This window comes from Falco peregrinus, chromosome 5 (genome assembly GCF_023634155.1).
Source record: "Falco peregrinus isolate bFalPer1 chromosome 5, bFalPer1.pri, whole genome shotgun sequence".
Taxonomy (NCBI): Eukaryota; Metazoa; Chordata; class Aves; order Falconiformes; family Falconidae; genus Falco; species Falco peregrinus.
This window is the reverse complement of record NC_073725.1, coordinates 17,247,008-17,264,150: the sequence shown is the minus strand read 5'-3', so window position 1 is coordinate 17,264,150 and position 17,143 is coordinate 17,247,008. Positions and strand designations below refer to the sequence as shown.

At 40.8% G+C, this 17,143-nt stretch overlaps 1 protein-coding gene across 6 annotated transcripts in view; it reads left to right on the top strand.

Annotated features, from left to right (window-relative positions):
* TRAK1 (trafficking kinesin protein 1) overlaps positions 1–17,143 on the top strand; it is a 140,707-nt gene that overhangs the window by 43,980 nt on the left and 79,584 nt on the right. For all 6 annotated transcript variants that reach the window (XM_055803792.1, XM_055803793.1, XM_055803795.1 and 3 more), the window contains exon 2: positions 5,514–5,806. Coding sequence is in view for 1 of the 6 variants with exons in the window: in XM_055803794.1 (XP_055659769.1) it covers positions 5,514–5,806 (293 nt within the window). In the remaining 5 variants the exon portion in view is untranslated. The remainder of the gene's footprint in view (positions 1–5,513; positions 5,807–17,143) is intronic.

Genomic DNA, 17,143 nt, shown 5'->3' with positions numbered 1-17,143 from the left:
TTTCTTTTGTGTAAATAAGAAGCTTCAGGTGTTTTTTTTTTAAAAGAATTTAGTAAAACTTGCCATACTTTGTAAAACCACTAAATGGCTCTGTTTTACTAAGTGATACACAAAACAGGGAAGAACATTTCTGGTGGGACTCTTTCAAGTGCATAAAAGGGAGGTATTTCAACACCCTAGAACCCTCTGAAGTGTTTAACCATCAGTTAGTAGTTAGTAAATGAGACTACATGATCAGAGCTCTGTAGCTCCAGGCAGATTCCAGGAGCGGAAAGCTCTCTCAATCCCTTGACACCCTGAGGTTGTCTCTAAATTAGCAAATGCTTTGGTCAGTAAGGATGGATGAGCAGATCAAAGTTATTGGCACTGAAGCATCTCAAATCCTCATTATTGATTCAGGTGGGCTACTTTATATTAGATTTAGCTTAGCACCTTGGGCTGAATGTCCCCACTCAACTGTGCAGTTTGAAGCTTCTTGAAGGAGAAAAATGCAGTAGGTACAAGTCAGATGCCCTTGCATTGATGCAGCCCTCAGGGTTATTTGAAATCCCAGTTTGGCAGCAGGCTGCATTTGAAGTACAACTCTTGGAGTAGAGTTTTCAGGTTCTCTTACTCAAAAGGGAATTGGTTTTTCATGTGTACACTAGCTCACAGTACGTGGTTTTGCTTCAAAGCTCTGCTCCTGGTCTAAACTAAATAATTAAGTATGAGAGTATGCGTAGCAAAAGGATGACCTGTAACAAAAGGAACATTTTACTTGGAAGCCCTAGAAAGGTATTTCCCCCCCTCTTTTAAGGAAGCATTTAAGTTCGCAAATGTTTGCAGTGGTCAAGCAGCCATTTTGGACTAATGAATAAAAGTATTATGTGGCGCACAGAATGTGAGCTAGGTAGCTAAAAATTGTTCACAGCTTAATAATCACCATAGGGTGCAATGTGTGGGTTTTGGGTAGCATTTGTACATTTGGGTACGTTTGTAGGAGTTCCAGATGTTTTGTGACTACAGTATACTGCTGTTGCTGCAGTCCCAAGATAGGGATGAGAATAACATTGCAATGTTACAAATAATGTATCTTCTGGCATTGCTGGGATATGGGTATGTGGCTGAAGAGCTCGGTATCTTTTACTGCTTTTGAGGGAGGAATAAGGTTTACTAACTCATTTCTGCCTTAGATCCAGAGGTAAATTGTGTTAATACTGAATGCAGAAAACCTTTCTCAAATGACTGAGAAACAGCAAGTGGTTTATTTTATTTGTATGAAACTTGTGCTGTATGACACTTAACCCCTTCCCCCCAAAACACACTGCAAACAAAAAATGAACGTAACTTTTTTTAAAATGGTCAGAACCAAGAAATGGCTGACTGATGTATTTTTCTTTACCTCAAAACCCTCAAATCTTGGCTGTTTTCTGATGTGAATGTGGCTGTTAGCATTAAGCTGCATTGCCTAGGTACTTACAGCTGGATAACTTTCTTTTAACAGAAAGGTGGAATGCAGTGCTGGCTAACCACAACTCAGTTTTGGAGCAGGCTTTTGTAATCTGGCCTGCCACAGGCATACTGCAATCAGTACCCGAGGTACTTCCTGATCAGGACTTAGCTACGCTGCAGTCATAGTCCAAACTATTGTGCAGATGTACTATTAGATGACAGCGATGTTTGGTGTATTTAAAATTTAAGCTTTTCATATATTAATCATGCAAACACTCCATTTTAAGCATGTATTGGGTTAGTCAAAAATCTGGATTTAGTACGGAGGAGGTGTGCAGGAGCAAGTCTTTGTGCTTATGTCATTGCTCTTATGAAGTGCAAGATTTGAGTGAGTCCCTTTAACAAATATTTACAGGTAAGGGGTGGGGGTTTTTTTCAGAGTAAAATGGCCTGATTAAAAAGATTTAGGTAATAAACTTAAGGGAATTGTGGTCTTCCTGCAAACAGTTTTACGCTGAAGAATGAAGTTCAGACATTGCAAATGAAATATTTCTTTACATCCAGGTCTGTTTATTGGCCCCAAACGGTCTTTGTATTTAGACTGGTAGAAATGGTGCAATACAGCTATTGAGGCAGAAGCTGAATTATATTGTATTAGGTAGATGAGTTATTTGAATCCTGTATGGAGGCTGCTGTTGACATACAGAGTAGAAAGAATGAAATGCATTGAACTTTCATCAAGAAAAGTAATCATCTGACTTATAAATTGTACACAAAGTTTGGATGTCAGGAGTAAATACAAGATACTGCAATAACAATTTGTGTAGTCTTCTTATTACAAATACAATATATGCAGGTGAGGCTGACTAAAGAATAATATTAATGTTTTGTATTTCGTGGGTTTAGTAGCTACAATGTCTATTTCTCTTCATGGGCTGCTCTAGCTATCTTGTAAATAATGCTCAGCTGTATTTTGGATTTTTTTCTGCAACAGGAAGATTTAGATGAATGCTTAAAGGAAAAGTGTGCACCCCTGCGTTAGGTGGTAATATTTGCCTTGCAAGAGAGGCCATAGAGACAGTGCTTCTATAGATTTGATAGTCAAAACAACATTTTTTTTCCACTGTGTATACGGAAATGGAAGCTATTGAATAAGTCTGAAAGGAAGCAGGCATACTCATTTATGCCTGCTTTCTTCCCTCCATGATAAAAGGTTTTAAGACCAAGGCAAATTCTCTCCCTTAATCCAGAACTTGACTTTCTCATGCAGGTGTTAAATGCATTTCTGCAGCAGACCAGGCAGACTGACTTGTGGGGATTTTTTTGGGGATGTTTTTGTTGCTTGTTTGGTTTTTTTCCAAGCTCTGCTCATAGTTTCCGCAAGTGCCAACAATGAAACAGCTTGTGTGAAGGAAAAGCATTGATGACTTTTTGTTTCTGAATGTGTCTATTTACTTGTTCTTAACAGTGACAAGGCAGAAGCTGTTGGAGTGCAGCTTACAGGATTCCACGGTACCTCGGTGGGGTGAATGTTAAACTGGGTGAAGGCAGAGAGGTGAAGCTCATTCAGCACAAACTTCTAACGTAACTTGGAATATTGTGTTCTGGGCAAAAGTATTTTTGGTCAGAACTATGTGGAAGATAAAGTTGTGAATGAATTAAGGTGATCAGGTACATCAGATGTTGAATGTCAGTGTGTCCAGAAAAGTTACAAGATCTCACATTCCCAAAACTCACTTGAAGACTTCTACACACAAATTGCGCTTTGATTATCAGTGTTATTGCATTTGGTAGTGTTGGTATGTTGTTGGCTTTCTCTAATTGCTGAGGCAGGGCATGGAGAAGAAAGCAAGAAAAGCTGGAGTGCTGTTGATGCTTTCAGTTACTTACTCCCAGACATACCCTTGTTCACAACAACAGACAGCTCACAGTTTCCCAAAACAAACGTGATTCACAAATGCGTGGTAGCAACTAGGACAAAAATGGAGCCCTTTTAATCAGTCAGTTTGTGCATTTTCAGTGTATTTTCTTGTTCATAGCTTAAGCTGTTTCTATCTTCAATGCAGAGTGGAAAACAAAGATTTCCATTTTGATTCCAACTTCATTTGAACAACTAATTTCTAATATCAGTAAATCTTCCTCTTGTTATTCCTAAAGAGCCACTTGAAAGTGGGACCATTTTAAAAATAATCAGTACAAATGACCCCATTGTTCTTTCCAGTAGGTCCTGTGATAGCTCAGGAATAATGGATGCTCTGCTGGGGAACCAGAATGTTTTCTGTTAAAGCACTCAAGGGAAACTTTCCCTTCCTGAAGCTACCAGAGTATAGTACCATTTATATGAGAGTACGTATCCTAAAGTTATCACTTGATTTAATATGTTCCTGTAGCTATTAAAATCATTACAAAATACAGGTTTTGAGCCTCTGAGTGAGAACTATTTTCATGTTAAATGATACCCTGCAGATATAGAAGTATATGTAATTGAGGAGAACTTAATAAAATGTTTTGTGTATGAGGGTGGGTTTTTTTGCAGTTAATATTGCCCATCTGTTTTCCAGTTGTGGTGTTCAGTGTAAACACATCCTTGTTGAGACCCTCTGAAGGAGGAGAGAATTGTGCTTTTTTTGTTCTTATGCCTGTGGTGACAGGGAAAAATGGGTTGAGAAAAGATGGTGGTGTTCTTTGTATTACAACTTTGTTGCAAGGTTTCTCTGAAGCTTACTCCCAGAAGGTCTAGAACGCATTATCTGTGTCTTGACAGTTGAGACAGATGCTTAAGTCTTGTGATCACTTTCTAGAAATACTGTCATGGTTTGGTGAAGCAATAATGTTATTTACTACAAATGCCAGAAAATAAGACGTCAAAATCTTGTGTGTAACTTTAATGGCAAAATAGGATTATCTGGGCATGTTCCTAGAGATTAAAGAGAACCTATTTAATAGGATTCTCCAGAAAACTCTTGTATTTCTGGTTCTCAATGAATGACTGAACATTCCATGTTCTGTCGCTGCACATGCATATTGAATTGTATCGACATCTTCTGGTTGCAGACCAGTGCATTTATGTCTTCTTGCTGGCTGTTTTGCTGCTTTTCCCATGTAATCTGGGTGTTCTTGTGTGTCCTGTTCTTCAGCTGCTGCTTATGTCTTGTAACTACTACATATATAGTCTTTTTTTTCCCTGTCCTTCAAGTCCTTTCCGAAGACTGGTTTTCCACAATCCCATGATTGTATTTTCCTTTCCTCGTAGTAGTGAGCATTTGCATCTTTCCTTATGCTGTTAATAACCAAAAACAGTACCATGCCACCAGTTATTGCAGGGCCTTTAGTCCCTTATTTGAAAGGTTCAGTCAAGTTTTTGGATAAAGGTGTTCTTCATTCCTTCTCTGGCCATTCTAATCTTGCTGGGGGCATCGGTATCTGTCTTTGAGGGACTTTGCTCCCTGTTTGATGCTGAAGCGCTGGCGAGCCACGGTAAGTGGGTACCCTCTTAACTCTGTGCAGCTTGAGTCCTGTTTCCTATGTACTCTGTAAAGGGAACAAAGATGCCAGCTGGCAGTCTGGCAGTGAAGGGCTGAGCTGTGCAGGGTGGCCTAGTGCAGAGGAAAGTCTAGCAGGGGTAGTTTAAGCTGGTATTAATTTCTGTATTGTTTGCTGTCAGTCAGTTTTGAATGATGATGTTAAAGTACCAGTAAATCACCTAGTGGTGCGTAGTCTGTCTGTGCAGCGTGGCTCGTACAACACACTGGGTTACACAGAGCTTTTGCTTGGCTGGTGTGGGAGAAGGTTAGCTGGTGAATGAGCCAAGGTGGATGGGCTGTGCTTACTCCAGGTTGGATGAGGCAAAAAACCAGATGCTTAATCAGCTGTTGGTAAATAACACTGTCCAAGGAATAGCACTTTCCTACTTGACATGACCGTGCAAGGTGCAGAGATAGGCAGCCACTCTCTGAAGTGGTTTTAGCATTTGCTGGATTTGTCAGGTTAAACCAATGTTTAAGGATAATAAAATTATCTATTCCAATTTATGCTGTTTGGAATGTCTTGAATTGAGCACTGGTTTCCTTTGTGTATTGCAGACTTCTTGAAGCCAACTCTAGCAAAGAGAAAGAGTTCTGTTTCTGCCAGCCAGACCCAGTCTCCAGTGCTGGTCCCCCTGATGGCAATTTGTACAACCCTGTGAAACCTGCCAAGCTGGACGCCACAGCTTTGCACGACTGCACTTTGGCCGCCACTGTGCCTCCTTTGGAGCTGTCAAATCATGCAGTCCTAGCCTGTGACACAGGCATTCACGAAGAGCACTATGTAAGTGAAGCAGTGGAAGATGATGTGCCAGACTGCAGAGAGTACAGAGATGCCTGCACCATTACTGGTAAGCAGTCAGATCTTTTATCTTGGGAAGGATGTGGAGATGTACAGTTAAGCGTCTGTTCTTAAGCTGTTGATGAGGTATCCGATTCATGGACAGGGCTACTGATGTTCTGCGCATTTTTTTCTTGTTTAAGAAATGATTTCACAAGCACCTGAATTTTCAATGAAAGCACTTTTGTAAGGTTTAAGGCTCTTGCAAGTAGTCTAGACCAATGACAGCTGTGAAACTAGGAAACTAATGTGCTTGGGAAGTTGAACCATTTGAAGTTTGTTTGGAAAATAAGCCAACTGCAAGTCGGGGGAAGGAATCATGGAGTGGTTGTCTCAATGTTCAACGTAATTTAGATCTTTATCTTAATATGAGAATCAGTTTGTGGGAGAAGGGGATGAGAGAAGTAGTATCTAACATATTTTGGCTGTACATCTTTCTGCTTTTCAAACCATTCCATTTTTGTCACATCAGTTCTGGGACTATAATAGTTAAGTGTATAAGAAATGGCTTCTGCATGCTTCTATGAAAGGTTAAATGTCTTTTTATCATAAATTCATACAAAAAAAATTAGTATGTGTTTAAGTATGGTATTTTAAGTAGAATTAGATTCTTAGTGATGTGGTCAGCTGACCTGATTTTTTTGTGTTTGAATAGTCACGGTAATTCAGTTTAGTCATGGTTGTGTCCATGAAATGACAGGCAGTTTCCATTCCAAATGCATGGTTTGTTGGCTGAGCTGTGAGGTTTCGTTTTAGCTTAAAGTGACCTTGTCAGTGCCAAGGTCTTTTGGGAATGTTTGAGAAGTTAGCTAGCAGAGTTTTCAGGAGGGATAATTGAGAGGGCTGAGAAAAACAGAAATAAGACTGGGGCCTTGTTAACTGACTACTAGGTATGTTTATCCTGAGTTACTTCCAGCCTTTTCTAGAATGGTCTGAAGGTCAGAGAACTAGTTAATGGTGACCGTCAACAGATACTTTTGTAGTACGCCCTAACTTAGCTCAGCCCAGCTGCTGTGTAGTTACTAAGGGTTGATACTCTGAAAAAAGAAGATAGAAGGGGAGAGATGCTCTGCAAGTCCATCGTGATTCCCTTGAGAAGACAAGCAGCAGGATTACAGTGATGTCAGTTTCAGTCAGGTATGATTCTACATACAATAAATATTTTGTTAACAGAAACTTACTCCCCATCCCTCCTCCCTTGTGTTCATGGGTTTAGAGCTCTTTAACTGGTTCATTTATAAATGGGTCACTCTTGACTGCCATGTAGATATTAGCTTGCTAGGTAGCCTAAAAACTCTACACATTACATAAATGCGTTGCTAGTAGCATAACTTTTCCAGGCCCCTTCTAGAATAATTTCTTTTTGCAGGTTGTTCTGTTGGCTGTATCCTGTGTCCTCTCCCTTCCATCTCTTGTTAACAGGAAGATGTTAACTTTACGTTTTTCTGTTTCTGACTACAAGCCCAGACAACCAACCTTTTTCATGAACCAAGATGCTTTCTTGGTTATGGTTCCTTGAAAGGCAAGATAAACTCTTCCTTGTTTAATTTTTAGAAGTAGCTTTTGTTAAGTGGAGGTCAGTGCATGTTTTCCTACCTGACACTCTTTCAAAGGTGGTTCAGTTTCTGAATTTCTTTCTTCTTGCTTAGTTGTCAGCCAAGTGTGGTTTACTGATTGATCCTGTAATGCTTTCTTTATGGATTAACTGTTCTGCAGCAGCACATTTTTATTGCTTGTGACCCGGAGACAACATAATAGGACTTGCAGTAGAAATAGTGGTGTGTAGTTTTGGTTAGTTGTTTAGTTTTGGGGTTTTAGGGTGGTTTTTTTTTTCTTTTTAAATGGCTGTTTGCTGTGCTTCTTACGGGTCTCAATGGACATAGACTGGGGTTTAGGAATTGGTCTCATACTTGCTCTGTAAAATATCTGTGGTGTCAGTAGTACGTGCTGGTGTGCAGCGTATACCCTTGAAACAAGCAGTAAAATCCTTGCAGAGGAATAAGGATTGTCAGAGACTTCGACACAAAACTTTATGTAGGTCTTACTGACAGGTTAGTGCTATTTACACTTTAAAACTGTTTAGTGGGAAAGAAATTGCTCATATCAAGTCTGCATATACCATAATTTTTCTTCTGATGCCAAGCATTGCCTCATCCTAGAGCTGGCATGTTCAAATTTAGCAATCAGGACAATCTGTTTTCTTGTAGTCTGAGACTAAGAGCTAAAGCCTATTGTAAAAGACATCTGCAAAAATTCTTGCAAGTAAAGGCTTGAACAGAGTTAAAAAAACCCTGAAACTGAGTCACGGTGCTGTGTAGTGATGCTTTCTGAAACCAACTAGTTAATAGTAATGTAATTAGAGTTGGCTGATACAATTTGTTCTTAGGCTTAAATTATATGACGTGCACATCTTGCTATTTAACTTTTCAAGAAGCCCATTGGTGCTCAAAGAATTTTAAATTCTTGCTACTTTTTTTCTTTTCCCTCCCCTATTCTCTTTGCTGGAGAGGAGCACTTGGGCATTCTCTGCCAGCAGCATGATCTATCCTGCCTGGGACCTAAGAGCAGATGCAACGTAGCTGAGGGTGCATTGCACATTCTGATTGTGCTAAGCATGTTTTCTTGGACAGAGGGTTGGCTTCAATGTTTCCTGTCCCCAAACCACCTCAGAATGATAGTGCTTGTGCAGATTCTTGCGGGAGTGCAGCTGGAGGTAGTTTAGGCAACTGGTCTGGATAGAATCCCTGTTCTGTTTTTGTGGCAGAGGGGAGATGAGTTACTCTCTAGCTAGGTCACACCTCTGATCTGTGTAACTATGTGGCCTAAAAGCAGTTATGCTGGCGTAACCCATGGAATGAGCGCTGCAGGGATGGGCCTGGGTGACAAAAAAAGGTGAGATTAAAAGATTCCCTAAGCCAGTGTTACCTCAGAGTTGGGGATAGCACCGTAAAAGACTACTGCTTTCCCACTGAATTTGGTAGTAAAGCGATCCAAAAGTCATAGTTGCTATAATTGAAGTGTTATACAAGTAGACACTTCTGAATCTGTGCTAATTTGAGCATAGAAGGGAATATGAAATAGATAATTTATCCAGTTTAAAAAAAAAATAGTTGTGAATGTTTTAAGAGTTACTAAAAAAATGTTACTGGTGGTGCACGTTTTTTCTAAACGCCGGTAGTATTAAGCCTGAAAATGGATTCAGTAGCTGTTTTAGCAGATTTTTTTTTTTTTTTTAATTATTACTTCATTTTGGGTTTTGGTAAGATTTAAGAGAAGAGTTGGATGTAGTCTGACTTAGAGGGTTTTTACTGCTACCACTTGAGGAACCTCTGTAGGTAAATAGGGGGAAGGAGATTCATATCCCGAGGCTGGTGGACAGTGGGGCAGCACTGCATGACATAAGGTGGTGTGCTGCTACTACATATGTGGGGCACCGGTCTTGTCCTAGTTGGTTTTTTCCTTTGAACTTTTCTTTTTCTTGCGGATACCGTTCATCTGGGAGTGTAAAGGTAGGAATACGGATGTAGCACCATCTAGTGTTCCTTTTGCTGGAAATGGAATCGAAGTGCTTTTAAAGGTGTGTCTGTCCTGTTAATTGCAGTGCAGACCTGGATGCTTCCAGTCAGGTGTTGATGGAAACAGGAGCTGACGTTGGGGGCTTTCTTCTCTGTTGTACACCCCCTGCCCCATTTTTTGCAAAGCAGGAAGGGCTGTAATTGTGACATCATAAAGCACAGTGCCACTAAGTTGCTCAATAGTGTGATTGCTTTTCTTCTTTGTCTGTCAGCTGCTATCAGACAAATCCTGTCCTTTTGGAAATGGAGAGTACAGTGGGGGTGAAAGCCTGAAACACCATTGTAGTATAGATTTAATCTTTTGACAGATGTTTAGCTGTCGGTGGTTTTGTGTTTGGGTTTTTTTGGGGTGGGTTTTTTTTTTTTTTTTTTTGCAGTGGTTTGGGTTTTTTTGCCCCTTAGTTTCTCTATAAATATGCATAACAGTATTGTTGGCCATCTTCAGTAAGTTAATTTTCAGTCTGCTTTCTCATGTCTGAAGACTTGCTATTTCCAATGATTTTGGCATGATATACTTTGCAATTCAAGAGCTGACTGCTTAATATGCCATGTAGGTTTCCTTCATCCTTCTCTGAAAAAGGAGAGAATGAATGGGCTGTGATTTAAATTGCCTAGCTCCTTCATTAATTTGCATGATTCATTTGTTCATTGTACTAATTACTCTTTCCAAATGCACGTCAGAGTGTGTTCTCTGGCTGTCATGTTAGGGGCAATTTCCTGAGGGTTCTTGGGAAATTCTTTGTGGTGATAACCTGTTCTGTATGTTACTTTGTAATTAACACAAGTAGATTTGTTTATTTTAAAATAAAGTTACATCACTGGATGGGTCAAGCCATGAAATCTTTTTCTCTCAGCTGGGAGGTATCTCTGAGAAGAGTTGGTATTTTTTGACCTTGCAGGGTGTAACTTCTAACTTACTGCAATGGTGGGTAGTCCTAATGTCCAGAGAAACCGACTTTCTCCTGCTCTCAGGCCTTTCACAATCTCCTAGCAACAAAGACATTTGGGTGCAGAAAGTTTTCTCTGGATTTTCATTCTGCCTCTCTTGTTATTGAGGCTATAATTGTGTTCTCATATGAAACAGAGCTTCTGTTCTTTCCACCAGCTGTTACCACTCTTCATTCCTCATGGCAACATCAAGCAGTTTTGATGACTGACTGATCCTACAGATAGCTGGTGTAATTCTGACCATTTTTTTTTTTTTTCTGTAGTCAGTTGATTTGACAAGGCATGCCTAGGGCCTGTGCAATTTCCATTCCAGTCACCTGTGGTCATGTGTCGTGTCTGTCTGTGCCCCGCCGAGGTGCATGTTTTTGTTTGGAAGGCTGAATTTCTATTCCTTCTGTTCCAAGCCTGACAAAGCATGACTGCCCCAACGTAACTCCTTAAGATTTTGCTAATACAGGTTGTTACTAGACTGCTTTACTCCTGTCATGCAGGAGATGGGAAAATACTGTATCCATGGCCGTCCTGTTTTGGGTGCATGAGATACCATCAGACCTTGCATAGTTGCTAATCTGAGGCAGTTGAACAGGGTGCTGTGGTTGTTTGGTACCTGTTAAAGGTTGGGTGGTTGTCCTCTAAGTTACAAAAGTATTGATAAAATAATAACAGTTTTGAATTGCTTCTCTCTATCTGAACCTCTTTGAGTTCTGTTATGGTTAGCTTTCTCTTTTAGTGGTTGTTCCCTACACAGCAAAAACTTGCTCTAGCACTTTATGCTTTTTCAGCTCCTGTTTTGGGATACTTTTGTGGTTTTTCTTGGTTTCATTGATATGAGAGAAAAGGTCTAAGATGGTGTTTGGTGGAGCTGGAATTCAAATAAAGAACATAAGAAATGCTCTCCTGGGTTGGACCACCTGGTTCACAACTGTGTTCCTGACTCCAGCAGCAGCAGCAGATGCTGGGTATGGAAAGTACGTGCTCAGCCACTCTTAGCAGCATGTTCTCAGCGTAAGTACCCCATCTAGCAGAACTGTTGTACTAGGGATATAGACACTACATCCCTGCCTAGCTCTTATAGTGTCTATTTGGTGTTGGACCCTGTCCATGACTTTAAAACCTTTCTGAATCTGCTGATTGTGTTACCGTGGTAGTTCATGGCTTTTATTGGCTGTGTGCAGTGGTACTTACACCAGTCTTGCACTGGTTGCTGTCAGTATGTGTTGTTGTTATGTAGGATGTAGTGAATGTCAGGTTTTTTATTCCACTTATGTTTTTATCTTTGTGATATTTGAAAAATCTCCATCGCTTTCACACCCTGGCCTGCTCCTTTCCCAGCTTTCTTAGTCTGTCCTTTAAGCAAAACTTCAAGCATGTCAGCTCTTACCTCAGTCCTTTTACTTTGCTGTTGCTGTCACTAGTCCCATACTGTAAGTTGGATCTAGTTTTGGTCTCTTCTCCCTCTTCTTTCCTGACCCTTCCTGTAAGCAGTTATTGCTAAATTCTGAGCACTCTTTCTTTCTCTAAGTCACGCAAAAAATGCTTATCCTATTAACATGAGATAACTCTCTCAGCATGAGTGGAACTGTTCTGTGGCGCTGACTTTAGTTCTGTCTAGCATACTCTACCAAAATGATCATACTCTCTGTGCCTGCTGCATCATTGCATCTGTTTGAATTTTCTGGCTGGCTTTTGGTGGATTCTCATTCAACTTCATGCAGCTTCTCCTACCTCTCCCTTCCCCACCACCCTGGCTTCCTGTCAGTTGTTTTCCAGCTCTTGCTCTTTGCCAACAACTTGTTCTTTTTCCTGATTCCTCTCCTGTGACAGGCTGTTAATGCTACTACCTCTTAGTCTGTATCCCAGACACACTTTTTTTTTTTCTTTCAAGGATGATGTTTTTGTGCTTTGGTGGGGTTGGTTTGTTTATTTGTTTTTTCCCCAAGCAGAGTTGTGGGCTACTGCTATGCTCCTTATGCAGCCCTCCTACTTATACTCCTCCTCCTAGTAGGAGGATACATGGGTTTTAGTGTAAACTGTCAATTCTAGAGTCACTGTGAAAGCAACCACAGGAATTACTGAAATCCAGTGTGACTTATTAAATTTGTTTCTAGATTTTCCCTTATTTTGGGAAGCACTTGTCATTGCTAAATATTGACTTCATTTGAGGTAGGGATGTGTGAGAACAGTAAGTGTTCGTCAGTGTTCTGTGTTCTTTGGAGAAACAACTCTTGAAAGCAAGTACTTGGTAGATTTTTTTGGGAGGTGGTTTTTTTTTTCCCATTGTGGTGCACTTGAGTAGTAATGGAAGACTAAAAAGCTACATTTGGTTATTGGCGTATTACGGAATACAAGTATTTTGACATATTTAAATTTGCCTCCATAACATGCTGAGTGCAGCTTTATCTTTCTCCCTCAATGTACATGTATGTGTCCATCCCAAAACAAAAAAAAAAATCCTTTTAAAGTCAACAACTGTAAAAACCAAGCTACACAAGGATTAATTCTTATGTTTGGTTGTGATTCTAAAGCTTCATTGACATCCATTGTTTAGGGGCTAGCACATTTTGTAGCTGGGCTGAACAACAAGCAAAGGCAGGACAATTGCTTTTCAGGGTTTTCCGTACTCAGTGATTTATCAATGGGTTTTTGAGACGTTCTCAGTCTGTCTTGGAAGCTGGAAGATCCTAATGGTTAATGGATGTGTTTATTCTTTCTGCTGCTGAACAGTGCGTTGCCAGCATGCATTTGACACATGAATAGCTTTTGTTCTTGCTCTAAAAGAATAGCCATGGTGGTGGAGTTTCCTTTTATTTTCTGTTTAATGTAAAAATAAAAGCATGAGTATGGCTGCATTTATCTACAAAGAAAAACGTCTCCATACTGAAGCAAAGCTCACTTAAATTTATGGCATAATGTACAGTAGGGGGTCTAATAGTTTAATGGTCTCTCATCACCCAGATCTGTCTCACCTTTTGTACCCAGTAGGAATGTGTGTGTAGGATGAAATCAAAGCAGGGAGACATTAACCTAGTAAACAATGATATTTCTCACATTGGAATCACGCTTCCCAATAGTTTGATCTTTGTTAGCTTTGACGTTCCCAGCTTTATCCCAGGCTTTATTTGGTGTGTTTGACTAAGCCAAGTTTTCTTCCAGCTTATTTCTTCAATATGCTTTCAGCTGCCAAATTTAAGTAGTTTCCTACCAAGGAAGGTTACATGGTGGAAACAGTGCTTTATTCTCCCAAGTATGCAGATGTAGGCTGAGTCCAGTGACCTATATGGGAAGACAGTTCCATGGGTTGTGCACCCACAGACAGGTTTGGCCGGTGCCTGGTGTGGCAGAACTGAAGGAACAGCATTTTATTTTTTTTTTTCTTCCACTTCAGCTGGCAGCCTGGTCAATGTAATGATTTTTTTCCTCACAACAGTATTCTTTTGGATAATATTGAATGATCTGATCCTTCATACCTATTCTACTTGGTAGCAAAGGAAGAACTGTGATTATGTTCTGTGCAGCTTTCTCACTCTTGCATAAATCCTTTAAAACTTTTTGAGGAGAAGAGACTTCTTCCTAGTAATGAAGCTGGATTTGTTCAGAGGAAAGGCGATGGGAGTCGGTGTGGGGAAGAAAAGCAAAGTCTTGGAAGTCTTTTTCCTTCCTACTGCTATTCTTGCTCTTATAAATGCATGTTTGTATGAATTAAAATATCAAATGGCAGACAACTGAAGTGACGCATGGTATTATATAGATAATATGGTGAGAATCCCTGTTAGTGCTTCGTTCTTCTCCATGGGCTGGACTTACCATCCAGAATTCCTTTGCCGTGATTCACTGTGCCCACTTGGCTACCACAGCTAGCTGCCTTTCCTGTGGTGCCCCACCTGCGCAAGGTGGGAAGGCCAGTTGAGATCTGTGCGTGCAAGAGAGGAAGCGCTGTGGGCAGTACTGAGTTACAGGCCAGCTGAAACCTTGCTGTGGCAGCCCAGAATGGGAATACCCGAGGTTAGCATGGCGTCTTTTCTTTTCCCATGGAAGACTGGATTTTGTGCAGTGTTTTCCATGTTTAGAGGCAGAAGAACCACTGCTTAAACAACTTTGATTAAAGGTGTGGCAGGACTTGGAATTCCAAAATTGTATCATGCCAGTCAAGTTACAGAAGTTGCCATGGGCTGTTTGCGGAATCTTGATTTTTAAGGGTATGAGACAGCATTCTTGTTGAAAAGCTTTTGCTCCAGCAGTTTGACTTTGCAGCCAGCATTGAGACTTCAGATATGTAGGATGCTAAGGCTGTCTTTCCCTTTGGGCAAGTCAGTGAGTTGAAAGGATGGTGAGTTTTCTTTTTATTAGAAGTAATTTTTTGCCCTACAATCTGATCACACACTTATTAAAACACACATATTGTGTATATGCAGTCCTGAGTTCAGCAGTAGTATTTATAAGACTTCAGTATAATTAGCCACATTGTGGGCATCCTGGAACTGAAATTAAATAGGGATATGGTGGGTTCTGGTATTTTGCCTATTGCAGGTACATGTGTAGAGTAACTGTTAAATAATGTTCCAAAAACACTTGTAATTCTGGACCCCAGTTAGTACATAATGCCAGTGTGTGGGTGGGGGCCTGGAGAGCTCAGATAATGGATGACTACAGGCTATATTTCTCTGTTCAGTAGACTAGCTAGCAGCCTGATTGTGGAGTTGAAGCTTCTCATTTACCCTTTGGCTTTTCATTTTTATGTAGATCTCTTCACAAGGGCAATGCCTAGTTCACACCTCTCCATTATTGTCTAAATGGACAGAAAACATTGGGAAAATGAGGCTATTGAGTTGCTTCAAACAGCAAGTACCTGTTGGAAAAGCATTTAGAGAAAGACCTTCTCTCTTGCTTCCTTCCCTGGGATATGATTAGGCTTTAGGCTTGTGGTTTGCTGAGAAAGGCAAAACCTAATGTAGTCATGGTTTCTTGGCTGCTTGCCAAGCTAGGTTAGGAGACTTTTCTCAGAAGGAGTTTCCAGAATTTTCTCAGCCCAATGGAATGGGATGACTTTTCACATTATGGAGTTGCATATTTTTTTCACTATTTTAAAGATGAGGGAGATACTGAATACACTGACAATTTTAAACAGGGCACTTCCTGCTTAAAAACTGCTCTTGTGTGACAGTACATGTACTACAGAATTTTGTGTAATTTTACATACAGGGATACAAAATTTGTCCAGTGCTTGCTGATCCTCGGTTTCTAGTAAGGCTTTCAGACTTTCTCAGTTTGTTTATGCATCACATGAAGTAAAAATCATGAATGTATTATGCATCAAAATATGCATCAAAAATGAAGTAAAAAAAAGATTCACTAATATTTAGCACAGAATAACCTCAAGCTGATGAACTCTAATTTCTTGCATTACATGTGGCTGGACTTTAGCCTCCATGTGGCAGAGCTGTTCTGCAGAGAACCTTGCCTTCACTTAACTAGTAGGGAGCCAGCACGGGAATTGATCCTTTCAGGTACTGTGTGCTTTTTTCCCCCGATATAAATTGTTATGTATTGACCAGCCATTTTCGAAGGTTTTTTTCCCCCCAAGTCTCTCTGTTTTAAACTTCAGAGAGCTAAATGTCAAGGCTAAGTGTAATATGTGTGTGGGAAATGGGATGGAGCTGAAAAGCAGACAGCGAGGAATAGGTGGCTTCATGGAGTAGTAGACTTCTTCATTCCTCCTTTACTCAGAGAGTTTCTTTGTTTCTCTCATCTATTTTTGTTACTGTGCTCTTACCTACTTCTGTTTCCTCAACTGCCTCAAAAGGTTGGGACACGTTACGATGCCTTAATTCTGTTACGGGAAATGAAAGAATTTGCCCAAGAGTGACAACAGAGACCGGTTTGGTTTGGTTTGGTTTTTTAAGGAGAGGGTTATTTAGCCCACACCAGGAAGGGGCAGGCTGAGCACCAGCTGCTGGGTGGTGATGCAGTGGAGTCTCCTGGAGGATGGTCAGCGTGGGTGGGTGACACAACCTGATCACCAAAGCTTGTGTTTTGAGAGTTGCTGAGCAGCCTGGCAGTTGCCCATGGCCACACCTGGAGCGTAGTTGTGCTGAACACACCGCTTCTGTGCAGCAGTGGTTTGTTTCCCTTTTCTCAGAGGAGGCTCTTCAGGGTAGCACAGCTGCCTTGAGCCATTTGCAAGGTGTTGGCCTCCGTCCGGGCCATGACTCTGGCGCACAGTGCTCTGAGAATGACGCTGTCTCTGGGTAGTTATGTTGTGATCTTCCTTGTCTTGACTTGACTTGTGTGTTCTGGCCTGGCCCGTCTTGAGCACAAACCTGACCCTAACGTGGTGCATGGCAGGGTTGAGTTGATGAGAAATTGTTCTGCTCCTTTTGCAGCAAGGGGCTGTGAAGGAGAAACGGGCTGCCGATGCCATTTGGGTTTAGGGTCTCGGGTAATAAGGCGCTTCTTGCGCCAGGTGGCAGCATCCGCTGCCAGCAGGTTTTAACCTTGAAAGGGGACCCCGTGCTTGGAAACAAACCGATAAAACCATAAAGATCGAGCTTGGTTAGGACCGGAATTTGGAGAGGACGAAACTAAATATTTTATGTCCATGCAATGACTGTACTGATAAGCTGTGTTGTATTGTGTTTCTAAAAACTCCTGCAGATACCAGGATTTTAGATTTGTAGAGTTTCTTTTCTCTGTGTATGTGTTTTGTGTACATTGTAGGGATTTTCTTTTGCTTGTCGTCCCCCTTCCTCTTTTTCTTTTTTTCTGAATTTGTCACTACTTTTTATGTGAAGTTGATGCTGAAATTGAATAGGTGGTCCTTTACTGAT